The 27,981-nt window shown below is 37.1% G+C and overlaps 1 protein-coding gene across 1 annotated transcript in view; it reads left to right on the top strand.

Annotated features, from left to right (window-relative positions):
• Positions 1-27,981, top strand: part of TSSC1 (tumor suppressing subtransferable candidate 1) — a 76,655-nt gene that overhangs the window by 10,617 nt on the left and 38,057 nt on the right. Inside the window, exons 3-4 of the mRNA XM_017838461.1 lie at positions 3,732-3,864; positions 26,591-26,747. Coding sequence (XP_017693950.1) covers positions 3,732-3,864; positions 26,591-26,747 — 290 coding nt within the window. The remainder of the gene's footprint in view (positions 1-3,731; positions 3,865-26,590; positions 26,748-27,981) is intronic.

Below are 27,981 nucleotides of genomic sequence, written 5' to 3' on the forward strand. Positions count from 1 at the left end.
TTTTGTGACTAAATTGCAGTAAAATTCATAGTGAAACAAGTTCTGGAGGCTAGAAGAGTTAGAAAGTTGTTCTGAATGCAGGTGGCAAGGCTTGGGTAGCAGAAGGGCTGCAGTGGTGGCCTCTGAGAAGAGGCCAGCAGTTGCCCGTGCCAGGCGTGGCTGGTCCCAATGAATCTGCTGCAGGACACAGTTGAGTCAGTCAGTGTGATGGCATCTCTGTGAAAATGTTTAAGAGAGGGGAGAAAATGCTGGATGGAAAGAGGAGGAGCAGTAGAGGAAACGACAGAGGTAAGACCAAGGTCAGGAGAAACAGAAGATGCTTCATGCTGTAGCAGGTATCCACTGCAGCCTCTGGAGCACCTGTGCCAGAGCAGGTGGATATTCCCGAAGGAACTGTGTCCCATGAAGGTCCCATGCTGAAGCAGAGGAAATGAGCGAGATGCAAAGAGCGTCAGACACAAAACAGTATGTACTGCCCATAACCACCACTGTCCCAGACCCCCTGCCCCATTGGAAGGGGATCACAGGGGTCTGGGGTGCAGTTAAGACTGGGAAAGGAGGGAAAGAAGGTACTTGTTTATTTTAAGAGGCAGTAGATTAATTAATTCACCCAAGTCAAGTCTGTTTTTCCTGGAACAGTAACTAGTAAGTGAGCTCCCTGTCTTCATCTTGACACATAGCTTTCTCACTCCTGTTCTTCCTGGTTTTTCCCCCTGTCATGCTTGGGAGGAGCAGGTATCTGGGTGGGAGTCTAACTGTTAGCCAAGCCTAACACACCACAGAAGTCTCTAGAATTGGATGGAGTGACCAATTCTTCTGAAAATGGTCTGTAATGGGCTGCATAAAACCAGCTCAGAGCCGTAGCTCTGGGAGAAGTGAGCTGTCAATTCCCAGTGAAGTTTTGAGTTCGTTACTTAATGGTAATACTGAATGAGACTCAAGGAAAAATTATTCCAAGGCATAAGGGGGATGGAGTATTCAGATTCTTTACATTTCAGGTAATACTTATGAGAACAGTAACAAAAGAAGAGGCAGACAAACTTAGTTAACTAAGTATGTATACTCAGTTATATTTTTGATTGTGCTGTCTCTGATGCTCTTCAAATATTGGTTATAATGTGTCTTTCTACTGTGATTTCTGTGGTGGTTTTACTACCTGGGTCAACTAATTAAATCCTGATACAAAATTCTAGTTAAAGAATGGTTCTCACTTATCAGTTGATATCCAGCAGATCTTCAATAATTTAGATGTTTTGATTTAGGTAAGTTTATTGGGCATATACTATGTATTTTAGAAATGTTTACGTATATTACAACTTTGAGTACGCTTTTCTTTTTCCAGTGAATAACATTAACAGTAGAAATGCAGGACCATTCCTAGTGTATTAACAGATGTTTGGAGGTTATTGGCCTTTAGCTGTGCCTCAGGCCATCATTTCCTCTCATCTAGTTGCTAATCCCCAAGAAGTGCCCTAGGCCTCAGCTCATTATTGCTTAATTCAGCACTAGGTTCTCTAGATTTGCTTGAAAATTTTTCTAGTTACCTGACCAAACTTATGAGCTGGCTTGCAACCTTTAGAACTTACCAAGTACTCCACAGTGAGAAGTTTTATCATGTGCAGAATATTTCTTCCCTTCTAGTCCTGGGCAGGTGTAGTTCACTTGGAAGATCAGTGATTGTACAGCTAGCATGATAACTTTTGCCTTGTTGAGGTTTATTGCTGTATGAAGCAATCTTAGGTATTCATAGGAGAATATATTTTAGGTGAAAATATTTTCCTATTAACAGTAATATTTCAAAGGCAAGGAAAATGTTTATAAGATTTTATATTCTCTCAATATTTGACATATTAATAGTGTGTAGTACTTGGCATTTGGTTCTTATAACTTTCTGGGAATGGTTTAAGTAGTTTCTCTGATGTACTGTGTTCTACAAGGTGTAGTTTTAGAACTTTTCTCCCCAGTACTTTCATTGTTGCTAAATTTAATGCATTCATTGTATGCATTGGAAATACCAAAGTATGTCACTTACTCTTTTCTCATCTCTAATTTCCATGATTTGTATAATGCACTGGTGAGGCCAAACCTTGAATCCTATGTTCAGTTCTGGGCCCCTCACTGCTAGAAAGACACTGAGGTGCTAGAGCAGGTCCAGAGAAGGGCAACAGAGCTTATAGCTCTCTACAACCACATGAAAGGAGGTTGTAGCCACGTAGGGATTGTACGTACGTACCTGTTCTCCCAGGTAACAAGTGACAGGACTAGGAAGAGGAAGTGGCCTCATTCCCCTCAGTGAGGGACTTAGGTGGAGCTGCCAAAGGAGTCTCCAAAGGAAAAAAAGAGATAAAGGTTAAACTGATCTTTTTTTAAAAGACAGGAGGGCCACTCTTTAAGAGGGATATGCAGTTGTTGGGGTAGATGGATAGTGTCCTGATTCCTAGATTCAAGGCAAGAAATGAAGTTTGAAAAGGCAACTTGCTAATCAACTGCAGATGTTCTTACATGCCTTGGATGACAGAATGGAAGAATAATACAGGTGATGAGGTTCCAGGATTATATTTGAAGGAGGAATTGCTGATAACTGTTTGGACAATAAAGAAGAAGATAACATGTAAACTCAGCCCCTTAAAAATAATAGTGTTTAATATTACCAATTTAGATTGAGACGTATTTAGTAGCTTTATTTCCTTTATTTTAAGGAAATCTTCTGTAATTCTGCATAGCTAAGATTTTTGCAGTGATTCAGTACTTAAATAAGTAGACTTAATTCAGTCATGATGATTGGATATCTCCTGGCTTTTTTCCCTCTTCGTTTTTCACCAACTTTGAAAATGAATTTTTAATGAGGATACAGTTCTCTAAAATTTGTGAGTCTTTTAAAATGTATTTGTTCACTATTGAGGTTAGGGGAATTAGTCCCTTGAGTAAACTTACTTCTGTGTGTTATGCAGGCTAGAATCTTCCTCAATTTCTTGTATTTTTGAGGCAACTACAGAAAAACAACTAACTAAAAACAGAGAGGAAAAAATTATAGTAACGTAGACCTATTAAAAAAAATACAGCAAACAAACCAGCAAAAAACAAAAATGAAAATAATAAAAATCAAACTTAGTTCTGTCTTTTAAAAATATTACCTCTTTATTTAAATATTATTGTTTTTCTTCCTCTTTCAGTTCAATATTTTATGTTTTCATATAGTATAAAAAGCTTACAAATTTGTATCTTGTTAGAGGTACGTAATTGCTGAGGTGAACTCTCAAAAAATTTCTTACTGAGTTTAGAGTATTTGTTTGAAAGAAGAATTCTTTCCCTCTATCTCCTTCTTTCTTTGTAGTTGGTTTGAATTCCATGATTTAGGTACAGAATTGGTGCAGACAATTAGACTAAGAATTTTAATATTATTTTTGTTTATTGCTATTAAGAATTGTTAAATTGTAATATGAATGGCTTATTGACAATTAGCCATAAAATGAAAAATCACCTTCAAGATTGAAGCTGAAAATTGAGAATAAGCATAGCATTTCCTCAAAACAGGGAAATTGCTTGTGTTTTCCTGGAAAGGTTAATCCTACATGAAATCAGTGATATAGTAAATTGTTGATATAACAATTAATTAAAATAGATATCGGTTATAAAAATCTCATTAAATTGCTCCATATAGTCATCATGTATAATTAAGACCCACAGGAAAACATTTGAAACCCTGATATTCTCTTTTATTGTATTTGCAGATTCACATAATCGATTTTGATGATGAAAATAACATTATAAACAAAAACGTTCTCCTTCATCAAGTGGGTGAAATTTGGCACATTAGTACCAGTCCTGCAGATAAAGGTGTACTAGCAACCTGCTACAATAAAAGTAAGTCCTTTTTAAACATGTTCAACTTGTTAAGGTGTTTTGATATTTTGGAATGTGCAAAGTTTGAACATCTAGCTATGTGGAAACACTTTAAATTGGAATTATCAACTCAGGCATTTTTCAAAAAATCTGCTGTACTTTTACCTATACCGCATTGGTGTCATATCCTTAGGTTACCTCGGTTAGAAGTCGACTTTTGCATTCATGTTAAGGAAAGCAGAAAAATAAACCTTATGCTTCCCTAAAGAATCTCAGAATATGCTGAGTTGGAAAGATCCCTCAAGGATCATCAAGTCCAACCCTTTGCCCTGCACAGAACCATCCCCAAGAATCACACCACATGCCTGAGACAATCATCCAAACTCCTCTTGAACTCTGGCAGGCTTGGTGCTGTGACCGATTCCCTGGGGAGCCTGTTCCAGTGCCCAACCCCCTTTGAGTGAAGAACCTTTTCCTGATATCCAACCTAAACCTCCTGTGATACAGATTCAGGCCATTCCCTCAGGTCCTGTCACTGGTCACCACAGAGAAGAGATCAGTGCCTGCCTCTCCTCTTCCCCTCAGGAGGAAGTTGTAACTACAATGAGATCTCTCCTCAATCTCCTCCAGGCTGAACAGACCAAGTGACCTCAGTCCATCCTCATGTGGCTTCCCCTCAAGGCCCTTCACCATTTTTGTTGCCCTCCTTTGGCTGCTCTGTAATGGCTTAATATCTTTCTTATATTATGGTAACCAAAACTGCACATTATTAATAGCTGTTTTTTGAAATTGCTTAAAGAGGTCTTAAAATGTGGCACTGAAGAGAGTGGAATTATGTACATTTTGCATTTCCTAGCTCACTAAATAAGCTAATGGAATAGGGTGAAATGCTCATGAAAAAACTTTGAAATTTCCCCCTTTGTATTGGGAGAGACACTGAATTTTCTTTCTCACACTTACAGATAGTTAGCATAGCTGAGGTATGAATAAGGTCTTATGTTACTATATGGAAAGAAAATATAGTAGATGCAAACAGAAGAGCACTTTTTCACAGCTCTTCTTTGTTTTTTGTTAAGAGGAACTTGCCTTTTTTATAGCAATTTTGGGGAATATAAAAAAAAAAATTAAAATGCAGTGAAATCTTTCCATAGTATACAGTTGTTATCATCCCCTGTAATGTTATCAAGACATTTAGGCTCTTGTTTATTTTTTTCTTAATGACTTGACAGTTAATTCTGCTGCCCCAAAGTCACAGACAACACTAGCAATCTTGCTGTATGTTTTGAAATACAGATGATCTGATGTAGTTTGCTTCTCCTTTCTCTTGTAGGGATAAAACTTAGCAAAACAGTGTAATAGGCAAAGCTTTTTGTTAATCTCTGCTGAGTGCTAAGAATTTTATGGGGGAAATGGACATGCATATTCAGCTGGTAACAGCTGGTTTTTTGTGGGGTCACGAATCAAATGGAAAGTTTAAGCCATGTCTGTGTGTCTGAGAATAATTCAGTTAAATGCTGCTCTGTATTCTTTGTTCAAGATACTTTGCTAGGGTATCAATATACAATTAGGTTTTTATAAGGAAAATACTTCCTGACTCTCACGTAAAAATTAAGGAAAACTCTTCCTTGCTAGCACAAGTATTTACTTCTTTATCTAATTTTGGCATTGCATCATTAATAAACCCTTGTATCTTTTCATTCTCAATTGTGACATTAACTAGAATAATAATGGTTCCAGTAGTATTGGAACAATTGTATCTTTGTATATTAACCAGAAATTCCATTTTCTAGGACATTTTGTTTTTATACAAAGAAAAAAATTGTGGAACTGTTTCTCTACCCCTCCTCATGCACACATCTTAAAAATACTGACTTAATTACAAAGGGAGAACTTATTTGACTCAGTTTCTGCCTTGATTATAGTGGTCCCCCCTCTCACCAATCATGGATATATTGCTTATGCAATTTTATACTTTACTACGGATGTTATAGGAAGATGATTTTATTATCAGTTGATAGGCTTACTGGTTATGTATACTCTTGCCTAACCTTCAGAAAAGATCATGAATTTACTATGCTGGAGGCACAGCACTTGCCTATACTGCATATTTCTAACATACTCAGCAATATTTGTGCTAGAAATATATTAAGATCATTCCTGTGTTACTGGCATTGCTGATAGATAAGATGTGTCTTGAGAAGACACTGAGAAGTAACTTTTTCCAAATGCATTTGGCAGCTATTTGATGTCATGAGAATTAGGGATGTTTTATTTTATCACAGATTCCTTAACTGAAGGGAGAAAAGTGTATAAATATGTGGAAGAAGCAAGGTATAAGAGGAGAAAAGAAGGATTTAAGTCTAAATATCTTGGGGACAGAGGAAGAAGGCTTTATAAAATTAATACTTGAGATATCTAGATGAACTCATGCACTGTTAGTTAGTTGTGACATGCTGATGCATCATTTTTCTCCTCTACTATGGCAACTCAACTGAATTAAAATAGGGGTGTCGGGGGTTTTTTTCCCTCTTGAACAGGATGAGATTGCTACTGACAGCTTTAAAGTAGGTAAAAATTAAGGGGGGAAATGAGTTTAGTAGTCTTCTAACTTTAGAAGTTAAATTAGATTGTTTAAATTCAATATGATACAGATTAGGATTAAAAAATCTAAAAGTATGAATTCTTGAGAGAATGACACAATTTTCAGAGGGGTTTGGGTGATAATAATAAGTGGCAATAAGCTAGAGTGCCACAGTTGCATTTTAATTGGTTTAATGCCTAATCTCTGAAAATTTACATGTAGTTATTTGCCTCTGATATTTATTAATATCCTAAAGGTATGTTCAGCAAAGCAGAAATCAAATAACTTACTCTACAGTAGCCCAGAATTAAAATGGAGGATGCTGTATTTAGTGGAAAATCCCTGTCAGAACAATTCTAGGAACATTACACCTTCCCTTTTTTTCTGCTTTTCCGACTAGCTGTAGTCGTTCAACTACTCTTTTTTTTACTTTCTGTAAATTAAAATGTGACAGGAGTGACACTTCTAAAAAGTGAATAAGAGAGGTGACAAAGTAATTAAGGAGATTATAGCATTTCTTAGTAGAAATGCACTTTCAAATGTCGGAAAAGAAGAACGATGAGGTGGGGGTCAAGAATGTACCCTCCAAATAGTGATATGAACCAATGAGAATAATGATACACTAAATATAAGTTTAGAAATGAAGATAAATTAGTCTTCAAGAGATGGGTAGCTATCCAAGAGCTCTCTTCAACTGTTAAGGGGGAAATCGTTTCACATGTGTATTACTACTTAAAGTTTGAACGAAGCTTTCTTTGGTATTCAAAAGAGCATCCTAGCCTGCTATAGGATACACTTTCATTGTAAAGAGGTGAAATACCAAAACCCTGCAGATCGCACTAGGGGGAGTCACTTGGGAACTAGAACAATGAAGACCCTGGCAAAGCCCATTGGAATATGATCCATATACAGTCTCAGTATTACTTAAGTTTCAAGCTACAGGAGGAGAAATCAAAAAGCCATTTGAATGGACTTTTAATTGTGTTCTGAGGCACAGAGAAATAGCAACAGGCAACAGGCCAGGGTGTGTCTAATACAATTTTTGTATGTAGAGTAGGTGATGGAAGCCTCAGCTCTAGGGTTGGCTGAAAAAAATTGGGACCCTGGATAAATATTGTGATTAATATAATGTTGGGTAATACTTGGAAATATGTTGATGATGTCCTTTTTGTCATTCCATCTTATAATACACTGTCTTTAGGTGTTTGGAAAATTTCTGAGTTAGGTGGATGCACAGTGGTAGGTACAGGTTGTATGTGGGATTTGTGTGCGTGTGTGCCTTGCATATGCTTTGTTTCATATAGAACTTCTTAATCTGTTGTCTTGTTTATACATCCCACCCCTTCTCTCACCTGCTATTTTATGATACTGTTAAAATGGAGGCAGGCTATTTTCTGTGGACTAATAAAGTAAATTTCAGCTACATCATAAAAGAAATGGGGAATGCAAAGGGATTTTTCTGTAAGACTCTAAAGACTTTGCAGCAATGCCAGTTTGTCAGCAATGGATGGCTTCTTTCAGAGTGAGTCTTGGGTCTGGTCTCTGTGGAACAGAATACTAACTAGAGAGGGTGAATGATCATGGTGATATTTGAGAAAAAGTGTCATTCTAAAATAATTTTTAGAAATATAAAGGGAACTTTTAATCTGATAAGTTTCTGCTTTATTCTTTGCAAAACCTGAATATAATGTTTCATTATATCCTATAAGCCAGAATAAAAACTCAGATTTATGCATTGCTCTGAGATACAGATTGATCTATTCAGCATGTCAGCAAGAAATTAGTTTTGTTTGAATTTTGATACTGTGTAATGGCTAGTTACTTGTGTAGTTAGTGTTCTGGTAGATGTTCTGCAGACAATTGTTTGAGAAGTTGAGGAGTAAGGCAAACTTCTGCAAAGGAAGTGGTGAGGAGATACAGAGGAGGAAATGGACAAATGATCCAGACTGGAAATTGTGCATTAGTGGAAAATGCAGTTCACCTGCTGAAGCTCTAATTGGATCTAGGTAGCAGACTCCATTACTGTAAAGGTTAGTTTTCAGGACGTGATTGTGTGCAGCTACTTCAGCCTGTCTCCTGTCTGCAGGGGACGGGTGTGCTTGGGGGGACAAAAGTGAATGACCGTGTCTTGAGAGCATAATTGTAGACAATTGTACTGTTAAGTGTCACAGGTCTGATGGGGAAGATGCTTACTGAAAGGCAAAGTGAGGAAATTAAGGCACTAGTATAGCTGGAGAAATATGGAGATCTTGAGGAAGGAGATCTCAAAAACAACTAAGGGATATATCATGTAAAGGGTGAGTGTGTGGCTGCAACCACTTGTGAGAACACAGGAAGGTATGAGGTGGTAACGTAGCCTTTAGGCGATCAGTTCTAGGGAAGGGTAGAGAAATGTTACAGTGGTGAGATATAGCCCTTAGGTGTTCGCATTTGGCTTTCTGTACCATTTAGTGTCTCAATAGAAAAATCTGTTACTGTGGCTAAATGTCTGCCTGTTTTGTGGTTTTTTTTAATTGGTGTTTTTTCATTTGCATTTTGTTTCTTCTTTCTCTGTGGCAACTAGTTACAAGCACCCCACAATGCGAGGGTAACCCAGGTTCTTGTTAATATATCCCTTGGGGCAGATTGGAGTGAATGATCAGTGTTTGTAAATATATGTATGCAGGGTTTATTTTAGAACAGTTTGGTTGCGATGGAAAGCAGGTTTGTAGCCATTTTGTTTATTATTATCTATAGTAATATAGCAATATGAAAGCATAAAAATATTCCTTAGAAAATGTATTAGGGAAAAGAGAGAAAGAGGGGATAAGAGTTCATATTCACCAACTGTTGATCTAAGACGAGACTTGATCGTTGCAATTTAGTTGTCCATTGGTTGAAGTGATGGTCTTGATCCTTTGGGGGTGAGAAAAGAAGCCCATGAAACGGAGTTCGGTGGACTGATACACGTTCAGGCCAGGCGGGAACACCCAAGCAACCCCTCTGCGGAGATGGGGAGGGGAATTTACACTGTCTCTTGCAGCAGACTCTGGATCTGTTGCAGCAGTTTTGGATCACGTGCAGTCCTCTGGTGGAAAGCCTCAGGAATGAGTCTGGTGAGTGCTCTGGAGGTCTTTGACTGTTTATGACCCTTTCTCAGCTGCCTCTCACTTCAGCGCTGTTGAGCCCCATCAGACCTTCTCTTGGGAGGTTTGGGGGGAAGTTTTCCAGCTGAACAGAGGACAATTACCATGATAGAAGGCACCATCCCATCTCTGCAGGGTAGCCTGTCCTTCTGGTGGCCTCAGCAAAGCACCTTTGTGCCTTCACAAAAGGGCCAGTGTTTTGAGTCATTCAGATGAGTCTGTGGGTTATAGCCTCCCCTGCTGAACCCAGCCAGAGGTGATTGTCAGCTCAGCTGCTGAGAATGGCTTTTGTTGTGGATACATTCTTTGCCCCCCAGACTTGTTTACTTCTCCTCAGACCTGAGATATTTGGCCAATAGTACCACCTTGATCTTATATCAAGTTCCTGTCAGGTGGCTTAACTCAAGAGTCCAGCTCCTGTCAGGGGGCATATTTGGGGAGGAGTGGGCTTCAGTGGTCGAAGAGGAGCAGTTGGCTACAGTGGACAAAAGTCTGGTGATTTTGACAATGTTTAAGCCATTAACCATAACATTTCAGTCTTTCACACAACTCCACGTATTTTCCTGAGACCTTGTTTTTCTTCCTTTACAAGCCATTTACGGAAATGATCAGTGAAATAACTTGCTGAATCTTAAACTGTTGAATTGAACCTTTAGTTTTGATGCTGCTATAAGATGAACAGTGGTCTGGAGACTTAAACTTCTCTTTTAACTGTTTCAAACTGTGCTAGCAAACTAAACAAAATTATTATGCTGATTGTTTACGCAATTGTGAATTGGGTTGCAAGGGTATTTTCACAGCCACAAGAGTACCTTTATGTAATGGAAAACTTGAAAATTAGCATGTGACAATATAGGCCACAAAAATAACAGCATTAAAGTCTAATGTTTGCAATAATTTACTTTAATGTTGTGAGGCAGGTGTGGAAACTGCATGTGTGAGCTATATCAACACTGAAAACCATTTAAGAAGAAAACAACCCCTACCTACTTGCTTGTAGCTTATGAGGGATAGAACCTGCTCACTTAAAAGTCTTAATGTTGCATAATCAGGTTTTGATATCAGTCAGCTGGCTGCTCTTGTGGGTTATTGGGGGGGGTGTTGGTTTTTTTTTTGTTTGTTTTGTTTTTGTTTGTTTTTTTTACAGCAGTATTGTTGTAGTCATAGTTTTTGCTGGAAATTTTAACCCACAGAGTAAAATAAATAGTATCAGGATATTAGACTATTTTAAAGTTACGTATGTGTTCCAATAACTTGAACAGGGCCACGGCATTGAATTAAGGACTAACTTGCAGTAGGTCCTGCTGTTAAACTGTGAGCATGCTCCCTGAGCAGTTTTGGTGTGGGCCACCTAGCACTCTCAGACAGTGATGCTCAGGGGTAGTTCAAGAAAGTCATGAATAGTTGGAGTGTAGCCTCCTTCTTTCAACTTGCCCTGTAAAAATTTGAACTTAACTGAGCTAGTTCGTCTCAGGGTTGGAGACCTGTACTTGACTTTATTTTAAGTAAGTTGCCAAAAAAACCCCATACCGGTCATGGTTCTTCATTGCAGACTTATATAAAATACACAGATTGATTTTTTGGAGAATGCATTGCAAGGAAATGTATAAGTACCTCAGAAATTGGACAAAAGACATGATAAATATGTATATGAAATAGGTTAATGTATGAAGATCTGGTCGAGAATTTCTGTTCTGCTAATCTCAATGATATGGTGTTCTCTTGTGCAGCTTATTCCACAAAATAAAGAGTAATCATTTTAGAGAAAATTTCATCTTTCTAGAGAAGAAGATATTTTGATAGAGGTATCCTTTTTTGTACAGCATTTATACAACATCTAGTGCTATGGGGTGGTTGTGTTGTGATTAGAATCATAAGGTATTGTGCAGGTATGTCTTAAAGAATGTTGATGAATTAAAGTGAAAGCTTCATCCTTCTCAATTTGAAGGGAATGTTTAATTACGGGGTATTAGGTGCACACATTCATTGAGGCAAAATAAATTCTAACGATGATAATTGGTTAATTTGTACAGCTCTTGCTCCTGAAGAGGGTACTTTTTTTTCCTAGCTACTTTCAGTTACCAAATGCTGAATCAGATGATGGACCAGAGTTGTTTGCCAGCTTGTTGATTTTTGAGTTTATAGAAAGGTTCCGAGTTGAGGTTTAACAAATGTTCATGTTTTGACTAATTAAAAGGGAATAATTCAAACTCTTAAATAATGTTAATAAGTCATATAGAATATACTATCATAGAGAATATGCTAAAGAATTGTTTCAGGAGTTGCTTGTGATTTTTTTTTCACTCATGCTTTTCATCAAAGTGATCTTCAGTAGAACTTTGAGAGAAATTGTACTTTTTTTGATGACATTGAGACCATAGGCAGTCCTGAGGAAAGATCCTAATGTCACATGCTGTCTGGTATTTCTGTCATCCTTGAGATGTGTGAATGCCGTCTTAGTAAGGACAATTGAAAAAATTACAGCTATTTTGAAGCAAGGAAGTTCTTCACAGTTCTTCATCCTGTGCTGTTTGAAGAAGTTTGCTCAGCAGTTATTTCTCATAGGGTTTTCTTCTTAAAAATTCCTGTGGGAACAGAGTATGAGAGACATGTACAACAAGACATGAAAATGCAAGGCTGAAAAGAAAAATATGAATTTGTCTTCTGCATAGATTTTTTTTTTTGTAATAATATGACAGTCACAGGTCTTTAAAACATTAGGAAGGGCATCTAGTTCCACCCCTCCTGCCATGGGCAAGGACACCTTCCACAAGACCACACTGTGCAAAGCCCCATCCAATGTGGCCTTTAACAATTCCACTGCTTCTTTGGACAACCTGTTCCACAGCCTCACCATCCTCACAATAAAGAATTTCTTGCTAATATCTAATCCAAACCTGTCCTCTTTAAGTTTCAAGCTATTACCTCATGTCATATTACCACATGCCATTATAAAATGTCCCTCTCCAGCTTTTTATAGGCCCCTTTAGGTACTGAAAGGCTGCTACAAGTAGTTCATGAAGGAAATGCTTCAACAATGTGTAAAAAAAAAAAAAAAAAAAAAAGTATGAACCAGAGATTAAGCCCTAAAATGTTTAAATGTCCACTGCTGTCTGAACAGAGGAAGAAATCCTGAGATATCATTCCTGTTTATCTCCAAAATTGATCAGGAGAAAGGGGAACATAGGTGTCCTATCTGATTATCAGTATAACCTTTGACTGTTTAAATTTTCTTGGACATAACTATCAGTTCCCCAGGGATGGGGAAAAGTAAGGAATGATACAATGATTTCATTTGTTAGTGTGAACTATTCTCGTTATGGAGTAGATGGTGAGGTGGAGCAAGTCATTTTACCTTCAAGCTGTTGTCTCCGTGAGAGTTAACCTTGTAAGTATATAAGAACTACCCTTAAGTTTTTCTTCCAAAGGAAATAGTACCAGCCTGTTGATCAGACCAATGACTGGTTCATCTCTATCAGTATTGTGACTCCTGCAGCAGTGCCAGCAGATATGTAGAACAGCATAAACAGAACTACAGATGAGGTTCTAGTCTCTCTTGGAGACTGCCTTCTGCCAGAAACTTTTGTAACATCTATTTCCTGTCAGCTACTCACTGGCCAAACTCCTCACCTTTTCTTTAAGACTTGTACTATTTCTGTTAGTGTCACTTAGTTCTACAACGCAGAAAGAATCGTATCCTGCTGAATACACCACCTAAAAAGTCTTTTTGCTGTGCCTTTTGCAATCGGACATGTCTATCTCGTATTGGCCTCATAAGTCACCAGCGTGCCTGTAGCAAACGTGGATAGAGTCTTCCTAAATCTTCGTTCGCGAAGCCCAGCCATGACTTAGTTCTAAGATTTCAAGATTTGGCCTTGAAATTCTGTAATACCAATTCTTTCACCTTGCCACTGCTTTTCTGTTTTTGTAACCTTAGATAATGTTCTTCCCAAGATGTTTTCCTTCCAAGTTAAGTAGTCCTAACCTGTTGGACATCTGATATGGCAGTTGCTCTGTGGTCTCATTTATATCACCCTTCTCTGACTCTGCTATGCCCTTCTTTAGATGCAAATTCTAGAATTGCACTCTGTCTGAGATATGGGCTTATAAAGTTTTCATGGGGCTCTGAAACAATCACTTCTCTTTTATTCTCGGTGCCCTTTGTAAAGATACCCAATGCTTTGCTGACTTCCATAGCTACTGCTGCACATGAGGCTCAGAATTGTCAGTCTTGATACAAAGAGCTTTTCCCTGAGTTGTAACCAGTTCAGAGTGCAGCATCATGTGGGGATGGCTTCAATTATTTCTTTCTACATACTGCAACAAACTTTAATAAACAGAGAAGCTCATCTTTTGCTTTTTTGACCACCAAGGTTCTTTGAGTCCTTCAGTTGTTCTCACCTTTGGCATGCAGTAGAATTATCTGAGTGTAGTGTGTCAACTCTGTAAGACTAGGAATTGACACCATGACACTAATAATGCTGTTTGGGGAGTTCACAGTGGAATGCCTCCTCTGGTTTTAAATTTAGCCTTTGAGATGAGTCTTTGTTTTAAATCCATGGCATAAAACTGGATGAATTCCTTTCACTAGGGAGAGGAAAAACTACATTTAAAAGCAGAATCTCTATCAAGCATAATAATTTTATATGTTGCTGTTATCTTTTGTGCTTGTGCTTGCCCCTGCTTCTCTTTAAGACTTCAATGTCTTATTCAAATCCATGGAAATATATGGGGACACGGATTTATTTTTCCTAGTGTAAATGGATTTTGAAACTCTTGACAAAAATAGAGTCTGGGCTTCCATTATGTGTAGGGACATAGAAAGCCACCAGAGGGCAAAAGGAAGTGCTAATGGAGAAGGCTGTTATCTGCAACTTTCCTCGTGCAGGCAGGCACGTATGCACTCACACATCTCATTTTTCAGTTTTATTTTTCCAAATAAGATAGGTGCCCTTGTGCAGCAGTTATGAAGACTCTATGTAAATAGCTTGGGTTTCTAGATCCAGGACATATAGGCATGCAAACACAAAACTGGTGCTTAATTTTGTTGAAAAGTAAAATAAAGTTTGCATTTGAAATCTGTTATTTCAAAACATTAAATCTGCTATGAATTATGGTTCTCTGGTGCCTTTCTGCAGAGAAAATTCGTCAGTAAGGATCCTGGAAATAATGCTTCAACTGCTTAGTATTGAAGACAGCAGGTGACACTTTTCCTCTGCTGTAGTAGAAACACTCCGTGTAGGGAAATCATTGGTATGGCCGTGAGTCATTAAAACGGGGAGGGAAGTTGAATGCTTCTCTTAATCTTCCCCATTGCTCTTCTCAGCACTAGTGGTGGGATGTACAGAAGAAAGTTTATTCCCATAGTTCGAGGGAAGAAATAAATGTGCTTGGTGTTCTCCTAATGTTCTTAGCTTGTACCTATTCTTTTTCTAGGAATTCTAGCTGTTACATGTGATTTGTAGTGTTCCTTTGCAAGTAACTTTCAGTAAGTTTTTCAGTGAAATGGTTGACTTTCTGATCCATGTGATTAAAAAAAAAATACTACACAAGTGGTAAACAGTTTGAGAAGTTGTTCCATGTTAATTTCTGTTCAAATTTGAAGGCCTCTGTGCCTAGGTGTGTAGTGAGTTCTGTCCAAATGACAGGTGACGTAGCTGTCGTATCATAGTCTCTGCTATAATCTTATTCATATGTAAGACTGCTGCAGGAGTCAAGCTCAGTAGTGTCTCAGCCAACGTGTAAGAGCAGACACATAGTGAAAAGTGTAAGAACTGGGTGACCATATGTAATATAATTAACTTGAAACACAGATCCTTGCTATCCCTTGATTTAGGATTTCATCTCTATTTGACAGCGATTATCGGGATAATTGTAACATTTGTAGTACGAAGCAAAGTAGAACTAATGTCATAAAGAAGAGGGAGGAGAGAAAATTACTGAAATGCAAGTATTACAGGATGGTCATGATATTGAAAAGATTGCTTTAAATACAGAAAGAGGAAAAATGCTTTTGAATTAGAACTGTCACTGAAGATAATTCCTTGAATTATCAGGCTGCTCTATACTTCAGTGTTAGAAGGTTTCATTCTCCTCCCCCTTTTTTTGTTTGGATTTGGGGTTTTTTGTTTTGTTTTGTATTTGTTTGTTTGTTTTGGGGGGGTTTCTTTGGGTTTTTTTGTGGTGTTTTTTTTTGGTTTGGTTTGGTTTTTTGTTTTGGTTTTTGTTTGGCTTAGAACAAAAGAAGTGGTTTTCTGTCTCTAATTTCAAATAGCTTTTTAACTCGATTTTCAAATATTGAACTGAACTGGTATAATAAACAAAGAAAATGTGTTATTTCATCATCTCCAGTCAATGCTATTGTTGCAGTAAAAAGCATTTTGCAGATGCACATAAAGTCTTACAGTATGTGTTTAGGCATTCTTATCCAACTAGTTTGCTAAATAGGTTGAAGTTAGGGCCTGGCTTTTTTCTGGGTTGTATTAGACTTCAGAGTTATTCCAGAGTCATGCAAGTGAAACCAAGTATACTATGCAAGTTCCTTCCAGTAAATATTAAGATGTTTTGCAATCTCACCGTTTTTTGCATTCCTTTTTTTGTGGCTTACTTTGTACCATAGAAAGATAGCCTGCTTTAGCTTCCCGGTATCCGATCTTTCTTGGAAAGCTTAAAAGGCTGAAGGAGTGTGATCTTGCTTACTCTTAAGAGAGTGGTAAAGATTTTTTTTCTTCTTTCTTTCTTTTTTATTTTTTTCCTCTTGCTGACTTATATCAACATCAGAATTCAAGTACGAGCCATATCTTAAATATTTAGCTAATTGATAATTTTTTTGCTAAAGTAGCAAATCTGGAGTTAGTCTGGTTATTTTATATACTTTTATAATTTAAAATATATAATATTTTATATTTTATATAATATTTTACTTGTTGATATCTTGAGATGTCAGTTAAGTTAAATTCAACTAAGAAGAAACCCAAACAACTAGATACATTGTTCTTGTATTAGTAAAAGTAGCTTTTTTGTTAAATTGTAACATTTGTAACTGACTTAATGAACAGAATATTGCAGGTATCTCAAAATAGTGCATCTAGCTAACACTTGTTTATAATTATTTTCTTCCATGAATTACTTTTGCTTCATGTGTAAACACATCTGGACTCTAGCTACCCAAATTGGCTAGATAACGTGAAGATATAAGCAGATTGTGATTCTGAGATCTAAGCTTTGAATCCCAAGTTATTGCTGGAAGAAAGTTTGTGGGCACACATCTGGGTTTCTGTTGAGGAGAAGTACCAAGGGGAGACTGTGAAAGGGTGGTATGAGGGGTAATGAACTTATTTTGGAATCAAATTAGTGTTTGGAACTTGGTCCATCAAGCTTGAGGCAGCCATGTAAACTGCTCATGTTGGATGCAGTGGCATTTGTCCTGCTTGAGATAGATTTCTATGAACTGTCATTCTATTTGTCTTTGGAACTCCTCTAGAATAGAATAGAATGGGGATGCTTAAGGTTATTTAGATAAAACCTTGACTATGCCTCTCTCTATTAAGGTGCCTGATTCAATAACGAGATAAGTGATCTGCAGTTCCCATTAACTTGTTAAGGAGTGTAGTGTTTTAATACCTTATGAAACATCAAGTGGGAACCTTAGTGCATTGGTGTCATCTCACCTGACTTCACTGACAGCTGCCATGGCTTTGGTGATGAAAATGAGGTGCCTTCATGAGAGTCCTTTTGTGTGTGTAAAAGTATCAATATGGACAATGCTGTTCAGCTTCACTCATCTTAGTGATGATGGAAGCCAACATGTAAATATGGTTCATTAACTTTTATTGCAGCTCTCCTCAGCAGAAAGTTAAATCTCACAAATGACTTTTATATGGCCAGCCATTGCCTTACTGCTTGTATGTCTCCCACTGTTGCATTATGGTTTGCTGGTGGTAACAATACCGGAAAGATCATTGCAAACAAACCAAAGCACATAGTGTTGGTTTCTCCATTCTTTTCTGCTGCGTTAAAATACATAGAGGGATATATCCAGAAGTCATTGCTGTGAGTTATGAGATCTGGTCATGTGAAGTGTCCAAAAGAAAGCATGCCTGTTGGTGCTGCTGAGCAGCCAAATTCTGCCTGAAGAGCAGTATTCAGCTCATCAGTATAGTGATGGTTGCAGTTCTTTGCTTGGGCTGTCCTCATATGTCACAGTTCCAGAAGGGCACTCAGTAAATTCTGAGCTCCCTCAAACAGATGTATATCTGCAGAGTATATAATCAAAAAAGGTCTGTGCTGGAGTGTTGTCTCAAATCACCTTGGGATAGCATAAGAAGCATCAGATTATTAAAAAAAAAAAGCAATATATGCCTTGTCCAACGTGCTGTCTGCACGTTATGTCTTCTGTTCTTCCATAGAAAATGATGGGTTTAGCCATCTCTCCATGTCATACCCCAAACCTTCACACACCTTTAGATCATTCTATCTATGTTAGTGTGTAGCTGGTGAGATTTTTAAAACCCCTTAGGTATCTGTATATACAATGCAAACATGAGAGGCTGTTGTCTAGAGACTTAAGCCTGTATCTGTGTTGTATTGGTGTGCAGTAAATGTGAATTTATGGTTATCTGTGGTCTGCATGATAACAAGAATGCTGCAGCTTATGCAGTACTTTCCACGGGTTGGAGTAATATGAGGCAACAGCCAAGTACGCAAGATGTCCTGTGATGAATATATGTGGACTGTTGCATGTTACTGTTTTTCTACTAATAATTTCTACTTTCATCTCCAATGAAAACATACTTCTCTCAGGATAAAAAGTGAGCTGCTGTATTTCTGTGGGGTTTTTTTTTTGAAAATCAAGGGCTGTCTTTTGGTAGCTAAAAAAGTGCATTTAAGTAATGGAAAGAAAAGTTAAATCACCTATAACTCTTTATTCTTACCTATATCTCACCCCATATATTTCAGAAAAATGTAAAATCAAAGACTACACAGGATTTTAGGACAAAAGATGAAATTATTAACCCAGAAAAAGAATCATGCATTGTTTCCCTCTCCTTTTGCCTGTGAAGGACATGTTGTCAGATAAATAGAATACAGTTTATCTTTTTATGAACTCACTGAAAAGGCTACAAGGTTATTCTTTTTTAAAAAATAATATGCATATCTGAGTAATTTGTTTTTTCTTCATTTTATTAAGCTCAGAGAAGGATGTTTACATTGATTTATAAGGAAGAGTGATAAATGTTTGTCAATGGAAAGAAGGAGGGTTCTGAACATGAGCTTGTTCCTGTCATACCGAGAGCATTAATGGGCACCAGCTGGGCTGTAGCTATAGCAGCTTCACCACTTCAGCCTTGCTCAGCACGAGCTGCTGTGGCAATGCTGCAGAAGGGCCTCTTGTGCAGATTTTGGAAGAATACACTTCAGTTGTTGTTCCCTGGGCAACAGAATAACTGCAGCCAGCTGGCTTTGCACCACTAAGCTGATCAAAGAGCAAACCCTGTCAGGCACTGATACTTCAGCTCCTTCAGCTTCAGTGTGAATGTCTGCAGGCAGTGATGTAGGAAGCATTGTCATTCAGGTTTCAAGGTTGAACACAGGGGAATGAAGTAGAATGGCAGCAGAAAATAAAATGAAAACATTGTTCCTGTAGATAGTGCAGTCAGATGTGTATAGCTATTGATAATAGAGAATTAATTTTCAAGTACTGAATTACTAGTGTATGTATTAAACATCTTTTGGAATTACTCAAAAAGAGAGTGGGAGACTAGCAATAATTGGCTTGAATTTTGAGAGAAGGAAAAACAATCAAGGATGATTTATCATAGGTGTTTAATTAAGAAAGACCATAAGGAATGATTGAACACAAAGATTAAAATGCTTTGTAAAATGATATGATTATGGAGGACTAAGCAGACCTAGATCTGGTCTGATGTAAGCATCTGTCAGGTCAGGACTGCGAGTGGCGCCAGAAGAATGAAAGGTGGATGATTGAACAGTAACGTTGGCTGATGTGGACCTGTATAATTGGGATTTAGATCCACTTGAGTATGCTGGATGAGAGTGGATGGGTGGAAAGGGCAGGTGGTAGAGCTTCCTGTATGTCCATTTAACTCTATTCTTACACTTCTCTCCTTATGTTATTGTAACATCTACTTAACAGCTTGTTTAAGAGGGGAGTTAACTTCTTAAAATACTGTTTTAAACTTCCGTATCACATAACAAAGGTTGATACTGTTTTTAACCAGTTTCTCCTTTATTTTTTATAACATGTACATTTACTGCCTGCAAAAGATAATAGATTCACTTTTGGAGAAGTGACTCCAGTGAGCGAACTGTTGGCAGGCAGAACATGGATAAGCCATAATACTTACTGACTTTTAACAAGTTCTGGATGTGCGTCAATCCACAGCTGAAAGAGGAAAGCAAACAGAGTTGGTGTGTTTCTGCATGTACTCAGATCTCTTGTTTGCTGAAACTGCAGTGTTGGTTAGTATCCATACTTCTGTTGAGGGTTTGGTTTTTATATTCCATATATTCTTTTTGGATGTTTTGTATTTCTATTTGTTTTAGTAATATTTGACAAAAGTGTCTCCAAAGTAGTTTCAGGTGGGTCTTTTTGCCTTTTGTTTTTGTTTTGGGTGTTGTTAAAACTCAAACCACTAAACTTTTAAATAGAATAGTTTCTTTCTCTAGGTTCCTTACAAAAAACATATTTGAGGAGGGAGCATTTGAATAAAGCATGAGAATATGAAATTGCTGGGTTGTTTTTAATTGGAAAATCACAGTTCTAACATAATAAGTATGACATTTTGTTCTTAATAATATAAAAACAAATAGAGGTCAAAGTGAGAACACTTACTCTCTATGATGAGAAACTAGACTGTGTTTTGTTCATCTATTCTGATTTATTATGTAAGTCAACTAGATATCAGCTGGTTTCTTAGTATGTTTACTTAGTATGTTGCATGTTAAGTCCTTTTTAAAACAGTTATTTATTAGAGAGGATAAATTAAGGAGTCTGTATGAACAGATTTTGACACCTGATGTTCAGTTGCATTCTTTGTAGTTTTGCAGTCTGTGGCATTTTCTGAAGGAATCTTTATAACAATTCTGAATTACTTGAAATTTTAGGTTCTTCTCTTTAAATCTGGAAACATGACAGAGCTCACTTCTTTTATTATGTAAGTCTTCAATTGTAGAAATTGCTGATGTAAAATCAAGGGTTGTGTGAAGTGCATAGACCATCCCTTCTAGCTTAAAAAACTGCAAATTCATAAAAAAAATGTAATTTTCCCCAATGGCAGGAATGACTTGCAATGTCCTGAACAAATGTATTGCATCTGAAGTCAGCAATCTGTGTTCTTATATCCACATTTTTTCTTTTTGCATCTAGTCCAGAGATAATTGTGTAGTTGTTAAGGAATGTCTGCTGGCTACTGTGCTCCAGCAGCAACAGTACAAGTGAATTGATGGGTGCTGTGCCACGTAGCTCTGTAAAGGACTAACGAGTACTTGGAGTTAGCACAGCATACGTGTTTCTTCTTAAACTCTCATTAGTAACTTCCTTTTATGTTTACCTTTCAGACAGATATATTTCCCACACTTATTTCCTTCTCAGAGGCTATGACTTTAAGTTGGAGCAACTCTCCGAGGGGGGCAGTGTTTGGAGGAAGATAAACAGGATGTTCCACCTGTTCTTTGTTTTTTTCCTGTGTTGGAACCAGATGGTAGTAGAAAGCTGAAAATTGTCATGGAAATAGTCCTCATTGAGAAGTCCTTTTGAATGCTGCAGTGAAAATTGGTATTGATTTGACCAAATTATGACCCTTTGCAAATTGTACACTCTGCATGCAGAGGGTTTTCTCACTTGCTCGACTTGTAAAGGAGGCATCCAAAGATGGCCTCATGCTCTGTAGCCATGATTCTCTCTCTTAGGCTTTGGCTGAACTCACCAAAGTTTGTTTCCTACAGTTGGTTACTGTACCCTTATTGCTAAGAGCATCATGTGTAGTTAGTTCCTAGTTCAGTACTGTCAAAGTGTAGGATTACTTGTTTATTCTTTAAATTCTGTTTTGCTTGGTTGTAAGCCTGGATCATTGCAACAGAACCAGGTATACGTGTACAGTCACTCTAGCAGATGGTATCCTCTGCCCAGGAGGTAGTATTGATGGATTTGTGGAAATGGTGCTTAGCAGGGGGTTGTTGCTGTTGGAACAGTACATTGAGCTCCATTCTTAGCAATACCTAACAAAAGGTATACTGAAGTTGCATGATGACTTAGACAAGGAATTCCTCTTGAATGAGGAGGAACAAATGTGACAATGATTCAACAGTTTGTTGTCTCATTCCTGGATCATTTTATGTGAACAGTGCTAGAGGAATACAATGGGACACCCTTCTGCAAACTTTTCACTTACTCTCTCTGAAAGTTCAATAGTGCTTAGTTTAACCCAATAACATTTTTCCTAATACATTCAGTGATAAGACTGCAACAGAATCTAGCTTAAACTTATCTATTCTCTTCTGCATTGGTGCTGTAACTAATAAAAATTCTGGTTTCAGTATGAAGTGGGGATGCAAAAGTGGTTTCCAGCCATGTTAATAGTTCTAAGGAAGGCATAGCAGCATGATATAGAGACACTGTGTTTAGCTTGTTTTTCTTTCTTTTGCAGAATAACTGGCATTGTCATTTAAATATTACTTTCATATTGGTCTCAACATTTTTAAGGAATGAGAGCTGGTAGATAAAAACATTGTCATTTTATATGCATATGTGCAGTAGTGTGATGTGAATATACTAAAAAATGGGGAAACCTGGAGTTTCTCTTTGCCTGTAGGCATTCTAGATAAGCAATGACACTACAGAGGTGGTAGTGAAATTACCTAGTAGCACTGGATTTTCAAATTTTAATATGATCACTTGGGAAATAAAAGCTATGTGGGTAATGCCACAGATACTGCATACTGTTAGTAAACTTGTCATATGGCTGTGAGAAGTTTGTTGTAAGACTTTGATTTCAATGTAGTGAGAGTTAGTGCTTTTGTTTGTGTTTCTGTAGGTTTGTAGACAGTGGTTATTTGATTAAGAGGAATTGTGACCCAGAAAAAGCTCTACTTCATCTGTCATAAGAGTGACAGTTTCACTCAACACTTACATTTGCCCTCTCTTTTACAAGGGAGAAAATGGTATGTTTTAAAAGTTCCATATATAAAGGGAAATTAAGCCTACCTTAAGGCCAGTCATATCTAAAATTACTTCTTTGGGTGGCTGTGGCAATTCCATTTTAGTTTCACACATCTGGGAATTAATAAAGTGTCAGAACTGTAGATAAGTACATAAAAAGTCAAAGGAGAAATTAGTAGTGCTCTGAACGAAGTCTTTGTTCTACATATTTCAGCCATGTAACTAATTCCAGCATTTATCCTTAGTTTAAAATTAAAATTGGAATATTTGCAATGCACATACAGTTGTTCATGATGGATGGTCATTCAACAGCTGGAAAGTGGTCTGTCACTTTCCCTGAGCATCATCAAATGCAGCTAAAAGCAGAGGATGATGTCTGTGCCAAGTGTCAACGTTTTGTGCGTGTTGGCTTTTAATGTTATCCCTTCCTGATGTGCAATTAATTTTATCCCTCAGCACTAGTCCCAGTGAAGTGAAACGGGCATGGAATGGTACAAAATTATGCATATGAAATTCTGCACCAACCTGTACTTCAATTTTCAAACCACCAAAATGTTATAGGAGCCTGGGTCGCATCAAGTGTCAGGGGGATTTCTATAGGTATATGTACAAACATACAAGCATATGCTTTGACCTCCCTCAGTCTTCCAAATAGTGCTTATTTAGTTGTTTTAGAGTTTTTCATCTGGAAATCTGATTGTGCAAGAAACTAATGTTCCAGTTTTAAGAAGTTAAAATGTCATTTCAAGGCCTTGTCTTAAGGTTGTGGTTCTGTGTTAAGAGGAAAGATGGTTTGACAATGTTTCTCCCTACCTGCCCTCATTTAAAACTTTCATTGCACAAAGGTAAAATACTTAGCATTTCAATCTTTTTATGGAATATAAATTTGATGTTGCACTTCAGTCTTCACTCAACTGATTTGGCTTAAGTGCAAGTAATTTATTGTTTGTTAAGGTTAAGAATTCATTATGTTACAGGGTGCTTGTGTAACTACTCTTTTCTGTTGCCTGAGACAAGACAAGGAGAGCTGCAGTACTGCAGGAGTTTGTTTCCCCTTCTTTTGTGTTATTCAAAAGAAAGTTAGATTTGTCCATTGTGTATTCGCAAGTTCATTGCTTTATGGCTGTGTGTATATGACATTTTCCCACTGCTTTTTGAACAGATGCAGGGCAAAGAAATGTTAATACATTCACTCCACGTTTTACCAGCTACAGTGTTGTTTGATGTAATTTTGGGACCACCTGACCCATCTACTAGCAGAAAAAGTTGAAACCATAAGAATGTGGTCTGCTGTAATTTGTCAGGAAAAAATGTGGAATAGAAGGTTATTATGGAAGCTTTAAAGGCCATTTCACAGTTAAAAGAGAGTTTTAAGGAAAAAAATGTGGAATAACACAGCAGATTTTTGTAAATGAAATTACAAATCTGATCTGAAACTGAAGAAGGATAATGCAACATCAGCGCAGATATTGCTGTAGATTTCATACCTGGGAGTGGAAAGGACTTCTTTGGTTTCTGTATTCAGACACCTGCTGTGTAAGGTATCCATCATAATCTCATTATATTTAGATATATTCTAGTAGGGGTAATTTAAAATTATATCAAAAGGGAACAATACTTAAAACCAGTCAGTTCTTTTCAAAATATTTTGCATAAACATTTCTATTTATTATCTAGCTGATAAAAAAATACTTTAGAAATGATAGTTAATTCTCGATATTTTTTTTTTTTTGATTTTCAGTTATGTACTGCAAGTTTTACGGATCTGTTTCTAGCCACTGATTACTAGTTGGAGGCCTGTAGGTTAAATTTCAAATAAAAGGAAAAGGGTAAATGGAAGGTAATATTTATTAGGTGGTTCTTGGAGAAGATTGGACCTATCAGTGTATTCAAAAGCGTTGTCTAGACTATTTTTTTTTTTCTAAAATTTCAGTTTCCTGAATATTAAGTTTCTTTGTGACATTTTGAGCCAGTCTTAAGACTTGTGGTGCTGTGCCAAGAAGAAGGATGGCTTGAGGAACATCTAGTTTGATTTCCATGGTTTGCTTTCGTGGTTCTCTTCATAGATCTTGAAGATACTGGAAAAGCTCATGCTTTATATGTGCAACACAGGCCTTTCAGTAATTATAATCTACCAGGAGCTTCTCTGCAGTGTTCATTAATGTTCTGTCTCATATTGAGGCGCAACATTTGGTAAATCTCACCTTCTTTAACTATATTGCACTTTGAGTTTAGGTTATTTATTATTTGCATGACATACACAGCATGGATTAGCCCTTTGCTAAGGGAAGGCAGCCATCTGCTGCTGCTTCCTCCTCTTCTTCCGTAGCACATGGATTTAGAGTAAACGATTTGCCTGAAATGATTTGGAAATAGCTGTTTAGTTACCATGCTCTACAGTTATAAAGGTTCGATTAAGTGTTAATAAATAGGGGATTATCTCTTGATACTGTATTCAACTTGTATATCCATATTACTGTAGAATACTTATGTGCATCATACATATATTTTATATTCATTTTGATCAAATCAAATACCCAGGGCTTGTGTGTTCTGAATTCATATAAAGTCGTCCTCCTATAACTGTTTCCTTCTCACAGGTTTGACCTAACTACCTTTTTTCTAATTTATTTCATAAGCCTGCTTTTTAAACATGTCTACATTCTTGCATTTGGGACTATTTACTATGTATCAATCCCTTTTTGTCCTATTCTGTGTTGAGTGCCTTTTTTTCCACTTTGAATACCCTGATTGGTGACCTTTATCAGACACCTTTTTTCCCCCATTAGTGCCATTTTAGACTAGGAAGACTTTTTCAGTCTCCTTCCTTCCTCCAGAAAACACTCTCATTACAATTGTTCCTGTTTTCCTTTCCACTGATGGAAGTTGGTCACGTTTACTCATGGCTCTATGATGAGACACTCTTGACTAAAATCATCTAAAATGTTCTTGGAGGTAGAACTTTGAGAGGGAGGCAGGTGAAATGACCTCAGAACAGAAAACATGTTGTTCGTTGCTGCTTCCAGTCTGGACTTCTCATTTAACACATCCTTCAGCAGGCGGTCGCTCCCCCTGCTTTTGCTTAATGTAGCTGTGGCTGGTTTCTTTGTTTCTGCTGTAGAGGATAATCCCGACCTGTTCATTTTAGGCGAACCCCGGACCAGTGGCTGGAGCTGCAGGAACATGTGCAGTGCTCCTCCCATTCTGCACTGCTACAAAGTGCTGTATTGGGTGATGGGCAATGCCATATGTGCATATGGTATTTTCTCCTCAATCTACAGTGGTCTGTTCTTTATACATTGTAATATTTTGCTATATGCATGTAAGTTCAGTTTGTCTTTATTCTTCTGCTGTTTTTATTTGCTAGGATTAGAGGCATATACTTACATGGGAAACTTAATTTGTAGTAAACAGTTATTGGTAGTAAAGGATATGAGATGAGGCTCTGGATTGAACTGAAGCTAGCCCTTAAAAGAAAAATGTTTAAATGATGTCTACATCCTTACTGTTAAGGAATCATGCAATGTAACTTGTGGGTCTTTTTCATTAACACTGGTATGGGGAATGAAGCATGGAAAAATTGCCTCCCAAAGAGTTTTCATGAGCATTTAATTTTGCATTTATTCAGGGAGAAGCACATTAAATGTGTGCTAATTATAAGTTTTGCAGCAACTTGACTGCTAACTTGAGGTCTGTCTCTGTAGCCACGTTCTGCATTCATTGAATTCATCTTGGTATAATATTTTTAAATATTTCAAACAGCAGATGTGCATTGCTTATAGATTTGTGTAAATGTTGATGCAGTGTATACAAAATACGTCTCCATACAATGATCTGTTGACATTATTCTCTGTTGCTTAGCTTCAGACACTAAAGTCATGACATGTGCTGCTGTTTGGAGGATGCCGAAGGAATTGGAATCAGGCAGTCATGAATCCCCTGATGATTCATCAAGCAACACTCAAACCCTGGAGCTACTCTGTCACCTTGACAACACAGCCCATGGCAATATGGCCTGGTAGGATTCTGCATATTTTATACTCCTAGAAAAAGCCTAAAGGATAGACCCATGCTGTTAGTTTTGTGCAGATTTTTGTAGAAGCTATGCTATGCACTTTAAAACTATTCCATCTTTAAAAAAAACGTACAAATTGGATTTTTAGTACCAGATGTTTCATAGATTAAAAACATTTATTAGCATCCTGCAAAAATACATGGAGTAACAGCCTGTGTACTGTTTTAATGTGTTTTCCCCTACCTGCCCCCATCTAAAACCTTTGTTGCACAAAGGTAAAATTTCAATCTTTTTATGGAATATAAATTTAATGTTACACTTCAGTCTTTCTTTTTTAGTCTTCATTCAACTGATTTGGCATAAGTGTGAGTAATTTATTCTTTGTTAAGGATAAGAATTCATTGTGTTACATGGAACCTGTGTAACTACTCTTTATCTGTTGCCTAAGAGAGAACAAGGAGAGCTGCCATACTGCAGAGGTTATTAACAGGGGTTTGTTTCTCTTCCCTTTCTGATATTTAAAAGAAAGTTAAATTTGTCCATTTGCAAGTTCTTTGCTTGGATGTATATGTGGCATGTTCCCACTGCTTCCTGAACAGATGCAGGGCATATCATAAGTTTTAAGTGTCCATTTCTAGCCACAGATTTCTCATTTGACCCTTGTATCTTAAATTTCAACTGAAAAAAAGAAAGGTAAATAGAAGGTAATATTTATATGAGTGGTTCTTGAACAAGATAGGACATATCAGTGCATTCAAAAGTGTATTGTATAGAATACTTTTTTCTAAAATATAGGCTTCCTGAATGTTAAATTTCTTCATTGTAGTATATTTTAATTCTTTGCTACACATTTTCTTATGAATACTCCTCTTTATAACTCTTTTATTATTTTAATTCACTTTTAATTCACCTTTTGATAATTAATATTCCCAACTATATTGGAAAGTGAGTTTTCTTTGTTTTAATCCTTTACCTTTTACACCTTAAGATTTGTCCTTTTTGTATTTCAATTTTCTATAATCTGTTTCTATTTAATGCTGGAATACCAGAACTCTGTATGGTAGCCTGATCACTAAAGGAGAAATAGGGAGCATATAACTGCTTTATATCAGGCTGTGAATTTATGTGAATACCCAACATAATTTTTTCCCTCTAATTACAGCTTCATGTGCTGTTTTCTGTCACGTGCTGTCTGATTTTGTTCAGTACTTAGTGCTCACTTAATGCTCTGCTACCA

Source organism: Lepidothrix coronata, unplaced genomic scaffold (genome assembly GCF_001604755.1).
Source record: "Lepidothrix coronata isolate B3197 unplaced genomic scaffold, Lepidothrix_coronata-1.0 Scaffold342, whole genome shotgun sequence".
NCBI lineage: Eukaryota > Metazoa > Chordata > Aves > Passeriformes > Pipridae > Lepidothrix > Lepidothrix coronata.